Source organism: Buteo buteo, chromosome 23 (assembly GCF_964188355.1).
Source record: "Buteo buteo chromosome 23, bButBut1.hap1.1, whole genome shotgun sequence".
Lineage (NCBI taxonomy): Eukaryota > Metazoa > Chordata > Aves > Accipitriformes > Accipitridae > Buteo > Buteo buteo.
Window position 1 is genome coordinate 6976368 of NC_134193.1, and position 21826 is coordinate 6998193.

The following is a 21826-nucleotide window of genomic DNA, read 5'->3' on the forward strand; positions in this document are numbered from 1 at the left end:
GAAAATACTCAAACTCTTAATGGTGTTTGGGCTTGTTTTTTCTTTTTTTCCAGAGCTAGCACAGGGAGTGCTTTGAAGGTATTGCAAGCATTCTGGATGAGCCACATTTATCAACTCTGTAAACAGGGACATAATTTGAAATAGCTACTGAAAAGTATCTTTGTAAGAACACTTACATTTAATATTAGGAGTACTTCTGTATGCTCCTTGTCATTTTGCATGGGGTCAGTTGGCTTGGTGTCATTTGCGGTTGCATTGAGATGAGCTGCCAAAAGATACTCCCAGTGCAAAGTGAGATTGTGCAAAAGAGGACAGAGTGAGTATTGTGCTTTCATTTCACACTTCAGACTGTTTCACAACAGTATCTCCATTTTGGCAAGCTCAGAATCAAGTTGCAGAAGCTTTAGATTCTTCCCCAGAGAAGTGGGCTCCACAAAACCCACCAGACTTTTGGCACTGTCTGCAGACAGGGAACTTGACTGTGCTAGTACTCGTAGATGCCCAAAAGAGCATCTATTAATATTACTGCATTGGTGTTTATTGCCAAATCAGTTTCTATAAATAATACAGAAATCTGTTTAAGTCTCCTACATTTTTATTAGAAAACCATCTCCTGTGATTTATGGTAATGTAAAGAGAAACACCAGAAAATTCCTTCCACCTTTAATTGATGCTCTGAAACTACTGAGAGGAAAAAAAAGCACAGCAATGATGCATTGTGCTTGTGGGTAGAGGAAAATTTACTTATGAATGTGTGTTCTAACAGCAGGATATACTGACTGGGGAACTGCCTGCACATTTTGAACTAGGAAGCATGGACCTAGAGAAACAGGAGAGGTCACCTAAATGGGAAAAGCTTATTTTGGAAGGAGACCAATTCCAGTAAAATAAAATAAAAAAGGGAAATGGTAAACAGTTGTCAAGGAAGCACTACATGGATTTCAGTTCCCAGCGGCAGCTGTTGCAGTAGCATTTGGTCTGCTTCAGTGTTTCCAAAGCTCCAGCTTTCTCTTAGCAACAAAAACATAAACAAGCTTATCATCTAATATTAGATCACAGGGATGTCTCCTAACTTGTGGCCTTAAATTATCTGCGTGAAGCCAAAAGGTTAAAGCAGCAGACACTGTAGGTCTGGGGAGGGACAACTAGCAAAGTGCTCTGGAGTGCTGTTTTGCATCCTTTGGTGGCCAACAAGCCTTACCTTGGCTCACCATAGTGTTTCATCCCTGGTGTTTTACCTGCTGCTTGTTTGCCTGCTAAATTGGTCAGCAAACACTCCGGTAGCTGCAAAATAGTGTGAATCATGCCTCATGTCATTTCAAAGGGGAAGAAAGAAAAAACAGAAAAGGCGGCAGCACAGGAGAAATCAGTTTGGAGGAATGCAATGCAGTCTGCCTACCTGGACGGACTGTAGCAAATTGCTGCCTGGTGTTAGAGCCATATGTCTTGGACATTCAGCCAAGCTGCTGCCGTGTGTATTTACATGTACCCAGCTGCACGTTCAGCCTCCCTTAATTCTGCTGCAGCACTGCAGTGTGCTGATACCGATAGGCTGGAAACAAGCCATCTTCCAAAGTCAGTATTTTTGCCAGGCAATTTCTTTTTCTTTTTCATGGGAATTTTGGAGCCACTGATGAACGTTGCTGTTTGGCCATTTTGATGATCTCCTGCCAGCATCAAATTGTCTCGCATTGCAAATGCATTTGTCCAGCTGAACTCAAAACAGCACTGGCTCTGCTGAGGGTCAGTTACAAGCGTGTGGATGCTGTGCCTGCAGTATCTAACGTAGACCCTGTTCTTTGTGGAGCAAAACTAACATCCTTTTGGTTTCCATTTGGTGCAAGCAGGTGGTGGGGACTCAGGGGGGTCCTCTCGGTTGCAGCCCACTGCTGGATTATCCGCCTTCATCCAGGATGACAGCGGCCTCTAGTGCCACCGACAGCTCCTTTGCAAAGTTTATCTGCGACCTTGTCCGTGTAGTTTCAGTTCAGGGCTCTGGTCACATCTTCTCCCGGGAGTCCTACGCTGCAGCCCCTCTCGAGAGGGCTCCTGATGTCGCAGGCTCCCTGTGCGCTGGAGGCTGCTTGGAGCCATGTCCCCTGTGCGTGGAGAGGGGTCTGCGGGAGGTCTTGCCAAGCTGGAACGTGACTTGTGCCATGAGACATCTGGTACTGAGAAGAAAGGTCTGGGGGGGGGTCTGTTGTGTCTCTGAAGCCCTTCATGTTATGTGAAAGCTTTGGTTCCCAGAAGAGTTTGAAAGGCTACCATGCAGCCTGCAGCTTGTGGGTAGCTGTTACGTGGGGTAAGACAAGCTTTGCCTGAGAACTTCTGAAAGGCAAGTCTGTGTTCTCAGTTGTGAGACCAGTTTAAAAGGACACTCCTGAATTTGAAATCTGGCCTGTCTTTGTAAGAATTAGGATTTTAATTTGTCCTTCCTCTTCCCCCTCCACCCCCCTCCCCAAGCCACTTTGTTTATACAATTGCATTCTGCAATTGTATTTGTTCTTCCTGTTCCTTGGGAAGGTTCCAGCAAGGTGGTAGCACTTGCCATCAGGCAAGCTGTTAGAGACAGGAAACACCTCTCTCCCTTATTTTTTGAATGTATTTTGACCACTTTCTCAGATAAATCAAGAGTAGGAGTGAGGTGGGCTTGTTTTCTTAGCAACTTTGGGGCTGATGGCTGTGCTCAGCCTGGCTTCTTGCCCTCTAAAGTTTCCTCTAGAAATTTTTTTCAGATAAAGAAAGTTCACTGACGTGTAAGATACATGTGTCTAGCAAACATTTCTCTTTTCTGCTTCATTTCCAAGAGGAATTTATTTTTCATTCTTTGTTCCTTCATTCTAAGGATCCAGCTGCTAATTATAGTAGCATATATTAATAATATATTAATAACTGAATCCTCCTCCACCAGTACTTTTAGATGAACAATTTTTGGCAAGTCCTTTTACCTTGTGATTCTTGTCCTGTCCAAATTCAGAGCATGACTCCTCTAGGGTGAGCGCAGATGCCTGATATGTCTGTTAACCCTTATTATCTGACAAAAAAATAAGAAACTCTGATCTCTGTAAAAGTTAAGCTAGGGGATTTGCATTCAAGGGGTATTTAAATGTCATTTGATAGGAACTGGTAGAAAAAGCTGTGAGCATTATCTCGCTACCACCTTGGGGTTTTTTCAGTAGTTTTTGACTCTATAATCCTTATCACTGACTGACATAAAGCTGGGTGGTCTTAATTCTCCTGGGAGAGGTCCATGGGGAAGCAGAGTAGTGGGGTTACTCATGCAAGGCGCTGCTGCATGGCAAGGGACAGATTCATGATCACACTACACAGCGGACAACAAAAAGTCAAGAGGTCTCTCTCTTGTGAAGAACTGAACAATCATCTGGCACCTGCTGTTGAAAGCATTTATCTGCCATGCTTCTGCAGTTAATCTCTTTCAGATAAAGTTGCCCTTTTTTTAAAAGGCTGCTGGTGCAGATGACGTGGGAGGGCAGGAATTCTGCTGGCCATCAGATTGTCCATGTTGGGAAGAGGCGAGATAGCTCCTGCTGTATCAGAAATCAGGCTGCATTTTTATTTGGAAAAAGGTCGAGGTGTGGGATGGGGGTCACTGCTGCTGAGCCTTGTTTCCTGTAAAGAAGGCGAGCAGGTGTGCTGCTGCATGCTCAGCTGCCGACTGACTTTATCCAGTGCTCAGGGGAAGGCGGAGTGGGGTGGGGGGGGGGATATTTTGGTATTTGCTTTGGGCGGAGGAGCCCAGGCTGTAGGTTGGCCTGCTAACCCAAAGCAGGAATATATGCGGGATCCTCCAGGAATGGTCAAGGAAACGAAGCAGGGACCACTTGAGCTAACCAATGTAAAAGAACTGCATCTTGACAGCATGGAGCAAGCAGAAGGTAAAACTGCCTTTCCCCATCCCTGTCTACATGCAAATTTGTGTGCAATTCCTCTTTACTTACTAATCGTAACCACTGACATGTTTCACGTATTTAATCCTTGTGTCTAACACCACATTTGTCTAATGGCAAGTACTGCAGCCAGGGCTCCAGTTCCATCTGGGTACCACCACCTGGATGTTCAGGGTATGGATATTTACCAACTTCAACATGTTCAAATACTTTCCTGTGTCCAAAATCGGCCATTAAACTAAAGAATGTACCTGAAGTATTTGTGGAGATACTGTGTGACTGTACAGCTGAGGGCTAATTTAGCACAAAATCAGCTATTCTATTAAATTCTTTGCTCTATAGCACCGACCCGCGGATGTTACAGGTGGAGAAGCCAAGGAAGCCAGGTAGCCACACTGGGATTTCTATAGGAAAAGTTTTTGAGCAAACTTAATCTTCTGTCCCCGAGAACAATGGACACTTGAAATTGAACCAAAGCTACTGCCACATGCTCAGAAATTGCAATCTTAGCTCAGCAGGAAATGGAAATCTTTTATACAGGATCAATATTCGGTGATGTTTTCTGTAATTCAGCTGGGGGCTAATTCGTGATCGTCTTCCTTGAAACTGCTCAGGCATCTCAGTGGCTGCTTCCACGAGGTGGCGGTCGAAGGCTGCTTAGATGGACTTGCCAAGTGAGCATTTCTTCTACGGTTTATCTAGTTCAACAGCTGAACCTTCTTTATCACCACCAAGTTTTGATTTTGTTTTATTTTTTAGTTGCAAAAGGCAATTTCCCAAATATTCAGGTTTTTGCCGAGTGAATTTTTTTGTTTTCAGGGATTTCCTGCCCTGTTTCAGACTGTGTAAACTAGCTTTTGGGAAAGCTGTAATAGGTCTGCTTGCGGTTGTTTAAAATGTCAAATTTTGTTGGCTCACTTGAAAATGAGAAATACTGATAGAGGCAGGACACTCGCATCTTTGTCTTAATTTCATTCATCAGCTGGCAGGAGATTGAGCTTCATCCTGCTCTGTTTCATGCAGCAATTTTTTTAATGCAAAGATTCAGCCTCTGAAGACTGCAGACAGTAGTGCCCTTTGTTCCATGATACAGTGACAAACTGCTCAGTGTTGTGTATTGACACCTAATGTCCTATACTGAACACAAACCAATTTCAAAATATTCCAGCCTGGAAAGTTTGCACTTGTGATGGTCACAAGTAATGCATTCAATAACTAAGGGGAAGTTCAGTAGGGAAAAGGTGTTGCTGGCTTGCTTTGTTTTGTGTTTGCAGTACTCTTTAGTTTTCTCTTGCAGAAAAATTTCCTGGATTTTTTTTTTTTTTTAAACAAGTACATTTTCCCTTTTTCTGGAAGAACTTTAAGGGTCTAGGTTCACAGCAACAGCAAGCCTTCTCCAGTGTGAGGTAGCCAGTTTAAGGAACGTGATCACTGTGGTGTTTGTTGCCTTTCCACCTTTTACCGTGATGCCAAATGGCATTAATTACTGCATAGGGGTAACATTGATCATTTAAAAGCTTCCAATCCATGTGTTGTGTTCCCCAGCCCCAAACTTTGAATTCTCAGTAGGTACTAATACTGCATTTTCCTCTTCTGGCAGAGGAAATACAGAGCACCTGGGGCTTAGAGTGAGCAGGGCCGTGTTCCCACCTAGGTCTCCAATTAGAGCACTACTCACTTTATATTGCAGTAGTCCAGCCTGCAGAGGAGGTGCATTGAGGTAGCTGCTGTAGGAACACAGCACAAAAGGAGCACGTCTGCTTTCTGAAGGGCATACAAAGAGATGAATATGGGCAGATGGGAAAGCACATGCAAAATCATCAAGAACTGTATGATGGGAAGTATTCTTAGAGCATCAGCTGCCATACTTGTAACCTCAACCCATTGTAAACATCACATCAAAGTGTGAGTTTTGAGGAGGGATAAAGGGTACTTGTTGTTTTGATTAACAAGTGACAAAGATCACAAGCCTCTTAATCTCTCAGATCAGCACCTGAACATGTTGAGCAAAGCAAAGCTGTTGCAATAAAGAATTTCATCTTCTGCTTGTTAACCTGCTAATCATACTGTAGATAGATGATTGAAATTCAGACAGTTAAACTTTCATGAGTTGAGAATTCACAGTCCAGATTGAAACACAATGACAGCTCACAACAGCCAGGACTAAACTGAGAGAGGAAAGCTAAGGCCTGAAAATGGTGAATACTCAGCCAAGCCTTTTCAAGCCAGCTGTGAAACACTTTAAGAGCATGATCCTGTTATCCCTCTGTCCTCAGCTTATTAAATAACTCGGCATTGTCTGGCTGTCTCATCCCTCTATTCCCAGCTCCAACACTTGCTAAGTCTGACATGTTATCCTTCTCTCCTGCCTGTTGAATGGTCTTCTCAATTTATAGTCAGCCAACTTTTCATGGCAATTTCTCTAATGAATGTTTTCAGTTGCGGTGGGCTGATGGCACAGAACATGTTAGCACAGGGATAAATACAGTGAAGAACTGAAACCTGTTGCTTGCTTGGAGGAGAGAGCAGGAAAGTTTCTTTTTCCTGACTGTTTCCATGTAACTGTCAACGATTGACTTGCTGCTGCGTACATACTTCATTATCTAACTTAAGGAATTGTATTTTGGGAAATGCTGTCAGCATTTTTGCCTGCAAAACTTGCCCTTGCTTCTCTTCCCTCCCCCAGCTTATAGATTAATTTCTTAGCTAATGGCAAATTTCCAGTTTGTAGGAATGCATTGCTGGGATGCTGTACTTTTCCAATTGTTTCCAGGGGAACAGTTATCAGTACTTGAGGCTTTTGCTGGGCTTTTTTTTTTTCTGTCTTCTTTTTTTTCTGTGTGTGTGTGTGTATACATATATATAAACCATACATATATATATATACACACACACATATGAGAGAGAGAGGTAGATATATGTATGATAAAGATTTTTTTAAAAATACTGCAGTGTTTTGAATAGTGATATTGTACTCTTAAGAACAGCTATTTCAAACATTTTAGATATCTGTATGACTTTCCGTATGCTGAACACCTTCTTGTGTGCAGGAAGCCAAATCTGTGCTGGCTCCCTTCACCCATATTATCCAGATCTGGAACAACCACAAGTCTGTCCTGGCTTCCAAGAAAACTGTCACTATAGTTTCTAGTCTAGTCTAGTTCAGGGTCACTCCTGAACTAGAGAGAGAATTTAGGCTGAGAGGAGTCAGAGAGGGCCAGTGAAGCAGCTCCTGCCCACAGCAAGCTTTCCTCTAGAAGAGCCACATCAAGCATAGCCCCAGTTCACGACCAACCGTGCTGCATTCGCAGAGACCAGACACCCTATAGTTACTGCCTGCCAACTCGTATTCTTACTGCGCTTGCTACAGGAACACAGGTTTATTGGAGAAGGGACCTGATGAGGATGGAGGAACCCCATCATGGCCCACTACAGCTCATGGGGGTGTGTATCTCAATTTTTGGTGTGCTGACAAGACAAAATGCCTTGAATCCACTTTGACAAGAGGGCAGCTGTAGCATTTAATGAATATTTAGCTTCCAAATTTGTTGCCAAGTTTTGACACACATAGGTGAGTCTCTTTTAGGCGCGTGCTTTTCCAGTGCTGGGTCACTGAAGTATGAAAATGTAATGTAAAACTTCAAGTTTTATGCAGTATTGGTGTTCCCTCTGGGACTGGGTGATGTCGTTCTGCCAAGCACTATGTGTGGTTGTAGATGGTGTTTGCACAAATGCTTCGATCTCTTAAGTGCTTGAAGGAGTTCAGGGAGGCAGGAAAGGAGACCAGCATTGTAAAAAGATTATCAGAAGTTTCTGTGTTTCTTGGAGAAATTCATCATCTGTTCTTGTTATTGGTGCACCTATTAACAGGGGATTGTAATTTCTTTTTCTGCATCATTCACCCTTTACTTGGGAGGGGTTTCTCTCTACAATATGGGGGGGGGGGGGTGTTCCCTCTGGCAAAGGTTCTCTAACGTACACATTTGCTCTTGTATTCTTGGTTTACCAGCTTGTATATCCAGGCTTACTGTTGCCCTGTTTTGAATGTCCCCTTCTATTAGTATTTTATTGCAGCTCCTTTTGCTTTGAGGTGGTGATGAGTAGTTGGGATCCATCTTTGTGTTGCACTGTCCTGATTAAAAGAGTTCACAGAGAAAATAGGTGTTTTCTTGAAAATAGGAAGAATTAAGTGGGAGCCAGATTCATCATTCAGTTCCCCGCTTTTTTTCTAGGTAATGCACAAATCAAAAGCTTGTAGCTCTCTTGTGGCAGCAGGACACACTTGTGTCTGTCTCTGGGAACTATAAACTTCTGTGTTTTTGCTGACTCTCACGTACGCATCTCTAACAATTTATGTTCTGCTGCATGTACTTGCAACCAGAACTCTGGTAAAAATTTGTTCTGCTTTATGCATGCCTTGAACTTGGCATGATGGCTGCTCTTATTTCATGTATTTCTCAGAGAAAGCTTATTGCAAGAAAATACAATGCATAGGACCATTTGTTTGAAGATCTGCTTGGATCATGTGATATTTGCTTGAATTAATAGGATGACATAGATACTGCACTTTAGCAAGCAATGTGTTTCTTGAAAACGTAATTAAAAACTCTTTGGATTGTTTACAGACTGCCTCGTACCCCATTTGCTGTCTGTCCCCTGCAGCTTGCTGTGATCTGCAATTTTTCTGCTTTGGAGAGCAGTGTATTGCTCTCCCTCTGTCATCCAGTTCAGCCTTGCTTTGTGGCTGCATCAGACTTGCCATCTCCTTGCAGTGAATTTGTTCTGTCTTTCTTTCTTCCATGCCATTTAGCACACTCAGGTCTCTTTAAAATTCAGCTTGTAAGCAAAGTGAAGCATCACCTAAAATTGTAAAATCAGTCTTTACCCTCCCTCCTCCACCCAAAGAAAGAAAAAAAAACACACAAAAAATCCAAGCAGAGGAAAAATGTGATTGAATTGCCAGCAGGTATGGTGTCTGCTGTTTGCATTTGAAATATTTACAGCACGACTACCTTCTTTCATCACGAGGAAAAGGCTGTAGCTGCTTACTTGGAGAAACCAGCTATGTCACTGTGCAGTGGCTCTGCTGACTTGTTTCAGAAAATTCAATTCTCTCATGCTTGTAAAATGGCTTTGGGTGAGCTCCAGGAAGTGAGGAATTGTGTAAATGGAAAGAAACCAAAAGTTAGCAATCAATAAAGGCTGCAGTCCAAACTGAGCACCTCTGACTTGCAAAATGTGCTTGTCTGAAAATTTAAGTCACTGTTACAGGTTGGACACCCAAAATTGCTAATGATGTTTTAACATATTCCTATTTTTATTTAAATTCTGGGAGAGCAGAGGAAAAAAGTCTGAGAGGATGAGGGGGTAAGAGACACAAAATGTTTTTTTTCTGTTGCTGTATCTGTACACTCCTGTACTCAAAGCTGTAGCTAAACACTGAAACAAGGGAAATCCTGCAGCCTTGCTGTGCTCCTGCAAACCTGCCTCTTCTGACCCTGTTGCAAAGGTGCCCTCATGGCTCACCAGCAGCATGCCCAGCCTCCTTTTTAGTAGCTGATGCTGACCTGTTCTCCACAGATTTGGCTAACCTTTTTTAAAACCATTTCAAAAACCTGTTTTGTCCTCTCTCACATCCTGTGGCAGGGAGTTCAGTATTATTTTCTGTTGTGTGCAAAAGTACTTCAGCTGCTGTAAGCGTGACCTCGTGTTGCTCACGTGTACCAGGAGTGTTCCTGAACAAGCACAATGCAGTCCACTGTATACATACTGTTGTACAAGCCGAATTCCTCCTCAGGCAAAGACAGGTCTCATCTTTCCTCCTTAGTCCTGTCGTATGTATGTACATGCCTGTGTCCTCATTGCACAGCATGAGACATAAATTCCACTGATTCAAAGCTGTTGCAGTAACCTGCCCACCTTACTTAGCTAGAAATTTACTTGGTTTGTATGTTTCAGGAACTTCTTGTTTGTTGTGTTTTGTTTTTTGGTTTTTTTCTACTGCTCTGAACTTAATTTGCAGTATATTTTGCAAATGTGTTCTTCCCGTAGGTGACTTATTACTTCTGGATGCTGTGCAAATAGCAGCTATTCTACTTGTGTCAAAAGCTGCAGAAAATGCTTATTGTTTCCTTAATGTGCCATTACCTGGGTAGCACATATGCACTGCATAAAGGAGAGCAGAAGAGAACTACTTGTCTGCAAAATTAGGAGTTGCACAGCTTTCACTCACCAAACAGCAGGTTTTTTGTTCGTGGAACAGCGAATTCTTGGGAGGCAATCATCCCTCTGGATTTTAGGCGCTTCCCATGTTGGCATATCCATCACAGCTAGTGTGTCTGTCTGGATAATCAATGGGAAGAAATGAGCTCCTCTGCAATGCATTCACATGATCTGTGCTGGAGGCTCCTTCTGAAGGTGATAAATTGCACCCTGGAAGTGCAGTTCAGTGAGCCTGGCCAGCTCAGATGTCTACATCTCCATTGTAGCCAGCTCCCAGAGCATGATTCATCTCCTCTAGATGTCTGCAGTGCAGGCATCTCCAGTACGGACAATTGATCCTTTGCACTCTGCTTGTACTCTTTGGAGATCAGGGGAGTTCAGGGCATGATTTATCAGGTCGAATACTTATACCAGTTTTATGTGAGAAGACTCTCACATGTGCCCCACCAACACTTGTAGAAGTGCAAGGTGACTAGCTCCCATGGATGTACCTCCGAATAGTCTGAGGAACCCGTGGTTAAGTGATACGTCTCCACGGAGCGCTGGAGGTCAGTCCACATTTGGCTGCACAGCTAAGTCAGCACTGCACATGAGATTGTGAAGGTGGATAAAAGCCATTGTGGTAGATTATTTTAGAGTGATCCAGATTTCCTCATTCTCTGAGGTTTTGTCATAGTGCAGCAAAGTTAGTAATCTTTCTAATAAATGTCTCAACTTACTGGATCAGATACAAAATCTGTTCAGCCCATTACCTTTTCCGTGAAAGTGGTCTGTAGTGGAGAACCAGGAAAAGAGTCCAAGGACAAAGTAAGCATATTCTTTGATAGATCTTCATACCTCACTTGGCTAATTATTCTTTGAACATATCTAGATCTTTGATACTCTGTTAATCTGTGGCAGTGATAGACCTACAAAAGAACATTTCAGGCACCCTCATCCTTGTGCAGTGAGACAGTGTTAATAATCATTCCCTATTAACCAGGCTGAAGAGTCCAATCTAATTAATCTTTCCTAAGAGGGAAGCTACTTCACCACTACAGAAATCAGACTTAAGGCTGTGCGATCCCTGACTGCAGGACCACTGCCGAATTCCTCTCCAGTTCCTCCACAGTGAATGCCAGGGCAGAGAGTTCAACTTATATTTTTTCATGTGAATAGTTCTTTTGAAATCTCCCAGGTTTAATGAAATCTAGTGGTGACCAGCTCTGTATTTTAACTGTGCAGTTTTCAGTATTAAGGAATTTGGTTTACTCTGGTGTGTGAAGGTCGTTTATTTAATTTCATAGCTTTTTTTCAAGGTGTTTTGTCTTTATAAGATGCCTGCAGTTCAGCCGGTTTCTAGCATGATGGGAGTCATACTGATGAAGACAGCAGGTTGCAGCAATATGATCATGAATATAATGACAGGAAGGAGGGTCTGAGGAATGTGCCAATGCAGGATTTCTGTTCCTGAGATCTTTATCTGAATGAGGGGTGGTTTGTGGTTGTTTGGGGTTTGGGTTGTGGGGGTTTTTTTTCCTTCTAATGATACAATGACATGGGAGCAAATAATATACTAAATAGCTGCACCTTTTTTAACAGAACATGTCCAACACTAAATACTTTATTTAGAGACTCTAGGGAGAATGTAATGCGAGCATTTGTGTATCATATGCTCATAGGAAAGTTGTCCCAAAGCAGAAGATGATAGTCTTGGTAGATGGAGCTAAAATGATTGTTGTCTATATGAAAGAGAATAATAGCTTAGGAGCTCGCAGAGACAGGAAAGCAGAGCATCTGTTTTTATTTTAACCTCTTCTGCCCTTTATTTTTTTTTTTCAGGTCATATCTGACTCCAGTGCGGGATGAGGAAGCAGAATCACTGAGGAAGGCACGATCCAGGCAGGCCCGACAGACTCGCAGGTCTACACAGGTAAAGAATGGAAATACTCGTGTTTGTGTGTAGGATGAAGAGAGCTGATGAATAGAGAGGCAAGATTTTCTTTGCTCTTATATTATTACTTAGGACAAGGGGTTTGTCTACCCTCACACTGTGTTGGAGACGTTCTGGCAAAAGTTTCTGCAAACAGTTATTAGAAAACAATCCCCCAAGCATACACGAGTTAGATTTCTGCAGGATACCTGCCTTTTAGTTTGTAGCTTGATCACGTATATTTGGGTTCCTTTGAGTTGGTGATTATGTCAGTACACTGAGAAATGTATTAAAAGCCACAGAATTCTTTTCTTTCTGTTAGCATAGAGATGAAACATTAGCCTGGCCAGGTATAAGCCTGCTGGGCATTTTAAACTGAGCTGGTAGACTTAAAATCTAATTGCATAAATTCAAAAATTCTCTCTCTTACTTTCTCTCCAGGGTGTGACACTGACAGACCTTCAGGAGGCAGAGCGAACCTTCAGCCGGTCTCGGGCAGAGCGGCAAGCTCAGGAACAGCAAAGCGAGAAAGCTGAGAGCACTGAGCCTTCTGAGGACAGCAGTGAGAGGCAGGAGACCCGGTCACGGTGGAGCAGAAATACAGATGAGGAGGTGATACTCCTGGCCTCAATTCTCATTGTTTGAGAGTTAATGAAATCATTTAGGATAGCTGAGATCAGGAGAAATTCTTTTGGGGTTGTCTGTTTGTCTTAAGGGGAGGCAGACTTGCTGGAAAGAAGTAATACTGAAGAGTAGTACCTCACCTCAGCAATCTGCACACGGGATGTGAATATGTAGGTGTTAGAGGTTAGCTGTTCCTTTGCTCTCTGCTGGGAATTTCATTTTTCTGTCTCTTGCCAGAAAATAAAACTGTGTAAATCACAGAAAGTGGAATGAGAAGGCTAATGATAGAAATGTGGCCTGGATCCATCCTTGCTGTGCAGGCTGGACTGAGGCTTTGTGTTCACATTTTTCCACAGATGTTCTGTGTGTAATGGAAAGCTAGAGAGACCAGTTTTCTCTCCCTCCCGTCACTTCTGGTTTTTCACTCTAACTCATTTGTTTCTATTAGATAACTTGTTCATCCTGCCATTGGCTGTGGGGACAAAGAGATTGATCCCAGACTTCCCAGCAATGGGAGGGTGCTCTCACACCATAGCTATACAATGCTTTTAACATTCATCCCCATCTGATGGAATGAACCTGATCTGGTGGATGGAGGTGATCACTTCCAGCAGCAGTGAAGAAAACAGTACATTCTAAAAGATTATCTAGTTCCCCAAAATCCCAAATCTGCTAGTCCCTTTTCATTCTACTAACTTTTTGTCATGGTTCTTTGTTTATAGAGTGTCTATCGGCGATTAAGGTGCCCTGTACAGCCAGACAAACCTACGACACCTGTATCTCCTTCAACATCAGCACCTCTCCTTTATACAAGTTCATACCTGACTCGAGCAAATAAGTATCTAGGTCTTGACTCTGTGAATCCAGCAGACTTCAGAGGTGCAGCCACAGAGATGGAGAAAAATGGTATGTACCCAGGAGAATGAAGAACAGTCAAAGCTCAGGGATTTTCATGAGGTTTAGAACTTTCAATGAGTACAGACAGAGAGAGTAAGTTTACTTGTTCTGGGGGGAGTAGTATGGGGAGGTGCCACCTCACAAAACAAATGGGTTTTGTTTAAATGGAAATCCTAATGTAGGATATAGCCTATTGCTTGTAACAGAGAGGGATAAAATGATGTTTTCCATTTGGGGTAAGTAAATGAGATAGTAATCCATGGAGTATTTAGATCTTAAAGCTGGGATTCCCCTAGTACAGTTTGTCCTCAGAACAGGAGTCAGTTGGGATGATTTGGGGAGAGGTAACAGCTAGGGTAACCTCTCTGGGCTTTGATAAAGGAAGGAGTGTGAGAAACCAGATGTAGTAGGGCACTGAGATTCCATTTCATTTGGTTTAATAACTCCTTTGTAATATAACACAAGCCAAGATGACCTCGATTGGCTTGAAAAGAACCCCAGTACCTTAGCAAAAGCACAGATGTAAATCACTGAAACCAAAGCAGTCTTTCTTTGCTTGGCCAGAGTGTGAAGATCAGGATTTAGATGACAGATCTCCAAACAAACAGTCAATCCGAGAGAGGCGGCGGCCAAAAGAGAGGCGAAGAGGCACCGGCATCATTTTCTCAACAAAAGATGTAAGTTTGAGTTCCTTAAAGAAGAGAAACTTATTCTGTAATATTCAGGGTGAATTTCCTTCCAATTCCAAGCTTCAGATTTTTTTCCAAGTCAGTTGATTTCCCATTAGTCCTTCCCTCTCCAACTTTATTTCAGACTGGCACTTCCAAAGGAATCACATCCCTGTTTGGCCCATGTAATACTCAAGCATCAGGCTCTGGGGAGCCTGTTCCTGAACTATAAATCAATGCCATCCTTGCAGAATTGTGAAAGAGCCCACATGGGAGAAGAGAGATTAGAAGTCTAGTTTTTTTGGAAGAAGGAGGTCATGAGCCACTGGAAGTATTTTCAAATTCCTCTGAGCCCAAATTTGGCTACGCTTTAGGGCGCCTAAAAGGAAGACCATGAGGAATAAAACCTGTGTCTGGATCCCCTACCCAGCACCAGAGAACACACACAGCATAAATGCAGAAGAGCTGTCTGTGTCATGGTCGTTACTCTTAGTCCTGGTTTCAAAAGGATTTCTTCCATCTGAGGGAAAAAATCCAGCCCTCCAAACCTTGGTTAGAGTCTCAGGTAGGAAGATAGATCACCTCTTTCAGGAGAGTAAGTATTATGAAGTCATGTTTAAGAAGTCTGCAATAGTTCTAGTCCAGCTACAGACATATAGCCTTCCTCATACACCTCCGTGGTAGAGGCGTCCTGCACAACATCATGAAAAAAACCACAATGGTCTTCTATGGCCACAGTAGATAACGTTGAATATTTGGAGTTACAGACAAGTTGAATGGCCCTGCTGGAAACCTTAGAATTTCTATTGAAAGACTTGCTGCAAACACCCCCTTTTTATTATTTTCAAATAATTCTTACTTTTTTTTTTTACTTGCATGCCATATGTGATTTTTTTTTCTTATTGTTTTTTTAATTAAATGCTTTACAGCTTGCCCAGTTGTCTACTGGATCATTGTAGCAATATTGCTAGCTTCAGAGCAGAAGGGAAATCACTTCTCGGAGTTTTAGTTCATTTCCCCGTTGTAGCTGTAGTTTCATATAGAGACAACTTCTGGAGTACCTTGAGTTCAATATGGAGTCAGATGTGATGCTGTGGTAGTTTACCATTGCTCCATGAAATCCTGGAGCTGTTACAAAGAGGCAGTGGGTTACACAGAGGCTGCATAAGTGCAAGCTCTCTGTGATGACTAGTCTTTCCTCTGGAGTCTAACTGAAGTGGAGGATATTCTTTGAAAGTCAATATTATATCAGCATTTCAGATACACAGTCTTCTCAAGTGTCACATTTGTTCCCTAAGTATATTAAGAACTGTTACTCCTTCTCCTACTGACTTTTCAGGAGCATTCAAATTGCGGTAGCCATCACGAGAGAGTAATTCTGTCCCCAGTACCAAGATCTTCTAAATGGCCTTTATGTTACCAAACCTGATCGGATAATCAGCCAAAAGCATTTAGACGGGCATTTCTTTTGACAGAAGCATTCTTAGCTTTGATATCAATTCATAAGCAATACATTAACTTCCTGTGATAAAATTTTGTTGTCTCCAAGGCTGCCTAATTATATTGTTTGCTTTTCATCCTAGGATGATGATGAAGTTGATGGAAATGAGGAAGTGAAGGAAACTCGGGTAAGTGAAAACATATGTCTAAATAGTTGGTGTTTCACTCTTGAGCGTTGGTGGCAAGCAGTCTTCTATGGCTTTACTCTCATTTATACAAGAGATTCAGGCTCTGTTCAGGAGCTCGGTATGAACTGGGAGGTAGTTCTGAGTAGCAAACTGCTTACTGATTTCTCATCTGAAAGATAAAGAATATCTACAGACTGGCGTAAATTCAAAAGTTGACTTTTCAAGAGCTGCATAGGCAGTTCTCAAACCTGGAGGGACTGCAGCAGAAGCAGGGGTGAGTGCCTTACTGAGAGCACTGTCAGAAGCTGTGATGGCTGGGGAACATGGCTGTCAGGTGTCCCGAGGAAGGTGCATGACCTTGTATCTCACAATTGTCCTGATGCTGTTATTTTGAAAAGTGTGTTTTGAATTTCTAAAATCTACGCTTCTGTCTCCTCATGGATTTGTTTTCTTGTGGGAAATTGCCTTGGCAAGCAACACACCAGAGATTGTTCATTGTTCCCTTGTTCTTGCAATAGTGTCATTATCCTTCGAGGCCCTTTATTGAGTTTGTCCAAATTGCCTCAGTTTCATTTGGTTTTGTCTGTCTTTGTCTAAAACACATTTGAGCCTGACAACATGACTTACTTTGACAATGTTAAAGCTAAATACATTTGCAAACTATTAAAGCATGATGTGCAAGACCTGGGAAAAATAGCAAATTTAAGGTTGCATAGGGGTCAGCCTGCTTGTGTGACGTTTAATTTTTGCCATAAAATGTTGAGCTTGCAGTAGCCTTTCCACATACTTTGCAATTCAGTAGTGATTGAAGCATCATTCTGTTGAAATTAACTGGTTCTTTGCTGAAAATTTTCAGTAACTCTTCAGAGTATATTTTTGTTTTTCTTTTTGCAATACTCGGTCAAAATGGGGCAAAGTCACAGTGAGCCTTGTGGGGACCAGAGACTCACATGGTGCTGGGATGGCTCTTAGCATGTGCTTATCTTTCAGTACCAGCCTTTGCTTTCCCAGTGCTTACTTTGCAACATGGAATGTGGGTTATTCCTTCCCATAGAAGCACCACCTGCTTTGAGTAGCCCAGCTCTTCCCACAGGAGTTTCTGTTCATAGCAGTACAGAGCTTCGTTAAATCTTCCACTTAACCCTGCATTCAGCCATTTATCATCCTCAAAATTGTTTTGACATTTCTGCTGTCTCACAGTAAGACTGAAGGACAGATATTTTGTAATGTGTAAAAGTAATAATAATAGGGACACCTTGTTACTAGCAATCATGTTTTGGACTTGCTGGGAATGTCTTTTTCTTCTGGGAAGTTGTCCCAGATTAGCTAAATTAAGACAAAAGAGTATCTGAGGCTGCAGGTTTGGAGGCTTCCTAGAGTCTAGTCCTAAAATTGCTGAAAACTCTGTTAAGCACAATCCTCACCACTCTGGTAAATGGGTAAACTGCATTTTGTAAGACCCCACCGTATGTTCCTGCCCAAAAGTTCAGGGTCGCCTGGACTCGTACAATTAGTGATACTCTTTTTCCCCAAATTAATAGCAAGGAATCCTTTTGTCTTATATTTCCCACAATTTTCTTGTGGGTTCCCATCTAATAGCAAAGCAACTTCCCTTCCGTTCCCTCAGCCCCTTTGCGCACATGCTTTGTGGCAATAGTCCCCTATCTTCTTATGCACCTCACATATGTTAGACCCAGGTTTAGACTCTCCTTCCACTCTGCTGGTGCTGTTTTTCCCATTCTCCCAGTCCTCTTGTTTTTATCCAGCTTCCAGTTAATTTTCTTTACTGCATGCCTCCATGTCACTTGGTCAGTCATCCCTGGTTTATTTTACATCCAGGTCAGAGAGATTTCTGTCCTGCTAACTGGCCATCATCACTTTGGCAAGAATCATGGAACAGCTTCTTGCTTTCAGTTCTAGTACCAAGCAGGAAGTACAATTAATAGTAATTTAATTAATAATAGCAATAATAATAATAATTCTAGAACGGCAGATGCCACCATCAGAGTTGTGAACATGAACACATTAAAGTGTCCCATTTTAGTTGCAGACCCCCCAAAATTTTCCTGATTTTATGTGAGCAGTTATTTTTTCCCTCCAGTGTTTATATCTTGGCTGATATTAGGAAGATTTTCATGGCAGCCAAAAAAGGCCCTACTTGAATTCCCTCCTCCAAACTATGCAGCACTGGAGTTTAGCAAGGGAAAGGTAGATGCGATTTTTGAAAAAGGAGCAAACACATGTTGGTTTAATTCTCAGAAGTGGATGAATTATTTTGGCTGAAACTTATGAGCACCAGCGTGGGAAACCAGCCCAGACGCTTTGGCTGAGTTTTAGGCAACTGCGAGCAGTCTCGTAATAGGATGTGTCAGGCAACCTTCATGTGTTTTGCTACCAACCCCGCCTTTCTGCTTGTGATGCAGACTGCTTGGATGCATTGTGGAAAGTTGGAAGAGCAGACAAAGTTTTATTGTGGAATAAATGTTCAAGGGCACAAGGACTTCAGCTGGAAAAAGCCTCTGGGGAAGCAGCTTTAAGAGAGTTTTTTGCATGGTTCCACTGGGAAGGCTATGTAAAGGAAAAAGTCTTTGTTCAATCTGGGGAGACCTGAGCTCAAACCAGAGGAGGGTAAAAAAGTTTGGCCACAGTCTAGCCTCCATTTCTCAGAAAGTAAAAATTGCAAGAGTCTGAAAGATCATGTTAGTACCCAGCTGAGCAGTGTGGGTAGGCTGGCATTAGGAAACTTTTCCTGCTCCCTGCAAGCCAGTGACTGTGAAATATCAGCAAGAATTCAGTTGTAGTGAAGCCAGTGAGTACGAATACAATACAATCAGTGCAGGTGTAAATCAGTGGCTCTAGTTTGGGATGCAGCATTTGAAAGATAGTGATGAAGACTAAAGAGAATGGTCCAATGTTACATTTTGGAGAGGGTTTTCCCTATCCCTGGCTCTTCTGGCTTTGACTTATACTTGACTTCTGCCATTGCTATTACACAGCAGGAGAAATTGGGGATGAATTTGGAAGAAAAGTGTATTTTAAATGTCATACCATACATAACAGAAATAGAAAAATGTTTGTAATCATTTAAAGAATTTTATCTCCTTGCATTTCTCTTCAGTGGCATTGCAAATGTGCCTCACCTGTGTGTTAGATAGTTTGTCAAAGGAAAGCTTTAAATACAGGGGAATGCACTGAGTGTCATGTTGGTAAAGTAACAATTTCTGGGCAGTAAAAGTGTCAAAGAAAACATCTGTCTCATGAACTTTCTCTAGGACAGTCTGTATAGCACAGTATAAAACCCAGACACATTAATGGAATTAACTTTTATGCAGGAATAACACTGAAACATATGATTATGGATTGTGATCACAGTAAGTGTATTAAATAGGCTCCATTCCTGTCTGCCTGTACTTCGATTTACAAAACATGAGTAGTTTACATTCTGCAAAACACCATTCAAGCCCACTCTGCTTTGTAAATATTATGTGTTCTGCCTAATTGTACTATTAACATGAAATCACCAGATGCAACTGGATACTAATAAAAACTAAATCTCTATCTTAGAAGGACTGAATTTCTAAGCTTGATTCTGTGAATTCTAAGGGAAGACCAATGAACTGGAAAATCCCTTAGGCAAACTAAATGTCTTAATGTTATAGCCGTTTCAGAGTTATGCCTTGGGAATCCTGATTTTGGTATGTTCTATGTCTCACCTATATTTTTGCTTTTAGTGGCATTTTATCTTCCACAGAGATTCCCATTTAGCTTCTGTAATCATGATGATTACATTTTTTAAAAGATGGATTTGATAAACGACTAAAAGATCAGAAATAGCTTTAGTTAATGTTTTGTGACTTGCCTGTCATAGCCAGACTGCATGTATTGGGAGCCCTAGGAGTCGTAGCAACTACCCCAGATCCCACTGTTTTATTGCCCTCTTCCCCCACTGCAGCGCAGTGAAGTGTGGCACTGTGCAGGCTGTAGACATGCCTGAGGACTGTCTTTTTAAGCTAAGGAAGGCTCCGAGTCTTCCACTTTCTGGACTCACATTGCCTAATATGGTAAGGTATGTCTTCATGGGCTGCGCTGTTTTGCTGAGATACAAGGGAAAGTTGACTAGTAAAAGGGAACAAAATAGGTGAACTTCTTGCTAGCTGCTAAGAAAGTAAAATCTTTTAATCTAGATAGTGCTATATGGTACTCTTCATCCTATGCCTTACTGCTGCTAGCCCAGGGTCCCTTCTGGGGACTCAGGATACAAGTATTTTTCCCTGGTTTTACCCTTGAATATTTACTTCTAGCATAGATGCAGTGTGATGTGGGAGGGAAGCCATCTGGCCCATGTCCAAGGTAACGTAGGTGGTACTGTGCGTCACTTGCATGACTATAGTTAAATTGTAGAGCGTTTAATTTTGTGTAATGTAAGGCTGTGAGAGATTGGCTCTGTTTAGTCCTGTTTATAAACAAAATGCTATAAGGGGTTTTGTATGCTGCAAGGAAAGGAGATCTTTAATATGTGTATAACTAGCAATATAAAATAGCAGAAAATTGCTGCCAGAGCATGAGCTAACGTTTTGCCATAGAGCTTTAAATATGGTGAAGAATGGTTTTATTGTTTGGAGTGCCCTGGGTTCTTTGGGAGGTGGAGAGGGAAGACACTATAGAAATTTAAATTCATTCTGCAAGTATTTCTACAAAAAATTTCACATCTGCACAGATGATTTGCCTCATGAGTTCTCCAGCCTAATATGCTTGTGCTGGTTTTTCTTAACCTTAATGTTTTGAGAAGGGCATCAGACTTGCTGTCTACTATCCCTGTTGATACAGCATTTAAATCATCAGCATGGCTGCTCAGTTCCTATTTACAGCTCTGGGAAAACATATTGTTTGTGCTTAAAGCCAAGCAATCCAAGTCTGCTATGTAGACTACAGGGTTACAGCTAAATGCGTTCAGGTTAATTCCTCTAATTCACCGAGTTGCTGAATTAGGAAGGTGTAATGTGAAGCAGTGTCCACGATGGAGATGGAGATGAGTAACACAAAACCAGCTAAAATCTGATCTGCGAGTCCCAGGAAGATGAAGCAAAATAGCGAGTCCTCCAGGAATGATTTACAAGGTCATAGACTCATAACTATTTAAGGTAACTTTATGCTTTAACTTCTTGTTTAGTAAATTACTCTCGGAATTTCGGTGTAGTCTGAGGTGACTAATCTTTCTCAGTTGTCAGCAAGTAATTTCTCCTGAGGCAATGGAGCTGAGGTTAGCAATGCATCGGATACCCACCAGATACCTTGGCTTTTGCTGGCATTGCTGGGAGGCCTCTGCAGTCAGTTCAAATTATCCCATTTCACCCCAGGGTCCTTTCCCTTTGCCGACATGGCGGCTATCTCACAGGTGTCCCGGGATCCTTTTGCTTTCTTCCCAGAAGGAACTGGGAGAAGTGTGATGGATAGGGTGGCAGCAGGATTGGTGCCAAGCGTTTGCATCTCTCCACCTCCAGTGCAGTGTGGATACAGTGCAGCCACTCCAGGAGACAGGGCCAGTCAAGTTCAGTGTGGCTGCTAGCCTAGACCTGTTGGCCTGAGGAACAGCATTGCTCCCTGGAATATATCCCAAAGACAGAATAAATCTAACTATTGTTTTATGTCTAATTGTGTTTGTAATTTTTTACTTTTTAAAGGTTAACAGCTTTTGTTTGTGCTTATACATGTAACAGAGCATCACGTTAATTTTTTTTTTGAAACTGTCAAACTCTGTCTCATCATGACATGCTCAAAATTATGGAAAGGAAAAATATCTCTAACTGCTTAACTACTTATAGCAGGTTCTCTGCCCCTCTGGGACCTGATGATCGTACTTTGTTGTCAGTCATCCAGCAGGCCGTGGGGAGGATGTCTCTCTTGATGTAGTTGAAGACATCCTCCAAAAAATCCAATCTGCTGGATTAAAATTCCTGCATACAGCAG

The 21826-nt window shown here is 42.1% G+C and overlaps 1 protein-coding gene across 10 annotated transcripts in view; it reads left to right on the forward strand.

The window, feature by feature from the left end:
• The window catches only part of PPP1R12B (protein phosphatase 1 regulatory subunit 12B), a 124742-nt gene that overhangs the window by 63771 nt on the left and 39145 nt on the right, over positions 1–21826 (forward strand). For all 10 annotated transcript variants that reach the window (XR_012654106.1, XM_075055312.1, XM_075055313.1 and 7 more), the window contains 5 exons: positions 11952–12042; positions 12484–12654; positions 13389–13572; positions 14128–14240; positions 15815–15859. Coding sequence is in view for 9 of the 10 variants with exons in the window: in XM_075055312.1 (XP_074911413.1) it covers positions 11952–12042; positions 12484–12654; positions 13389–13572; positions 14128–14240; positions 15815–15859 (604 nt within the window). In the remaining variant the exon portion in view is untranslated. The remainder of the gene's footprint in view (positions 1–11951; positions 12043–12483; positions 12655–13388; positions 13573–14127; positions 14241–15814; positions 15860–21826) is intronic.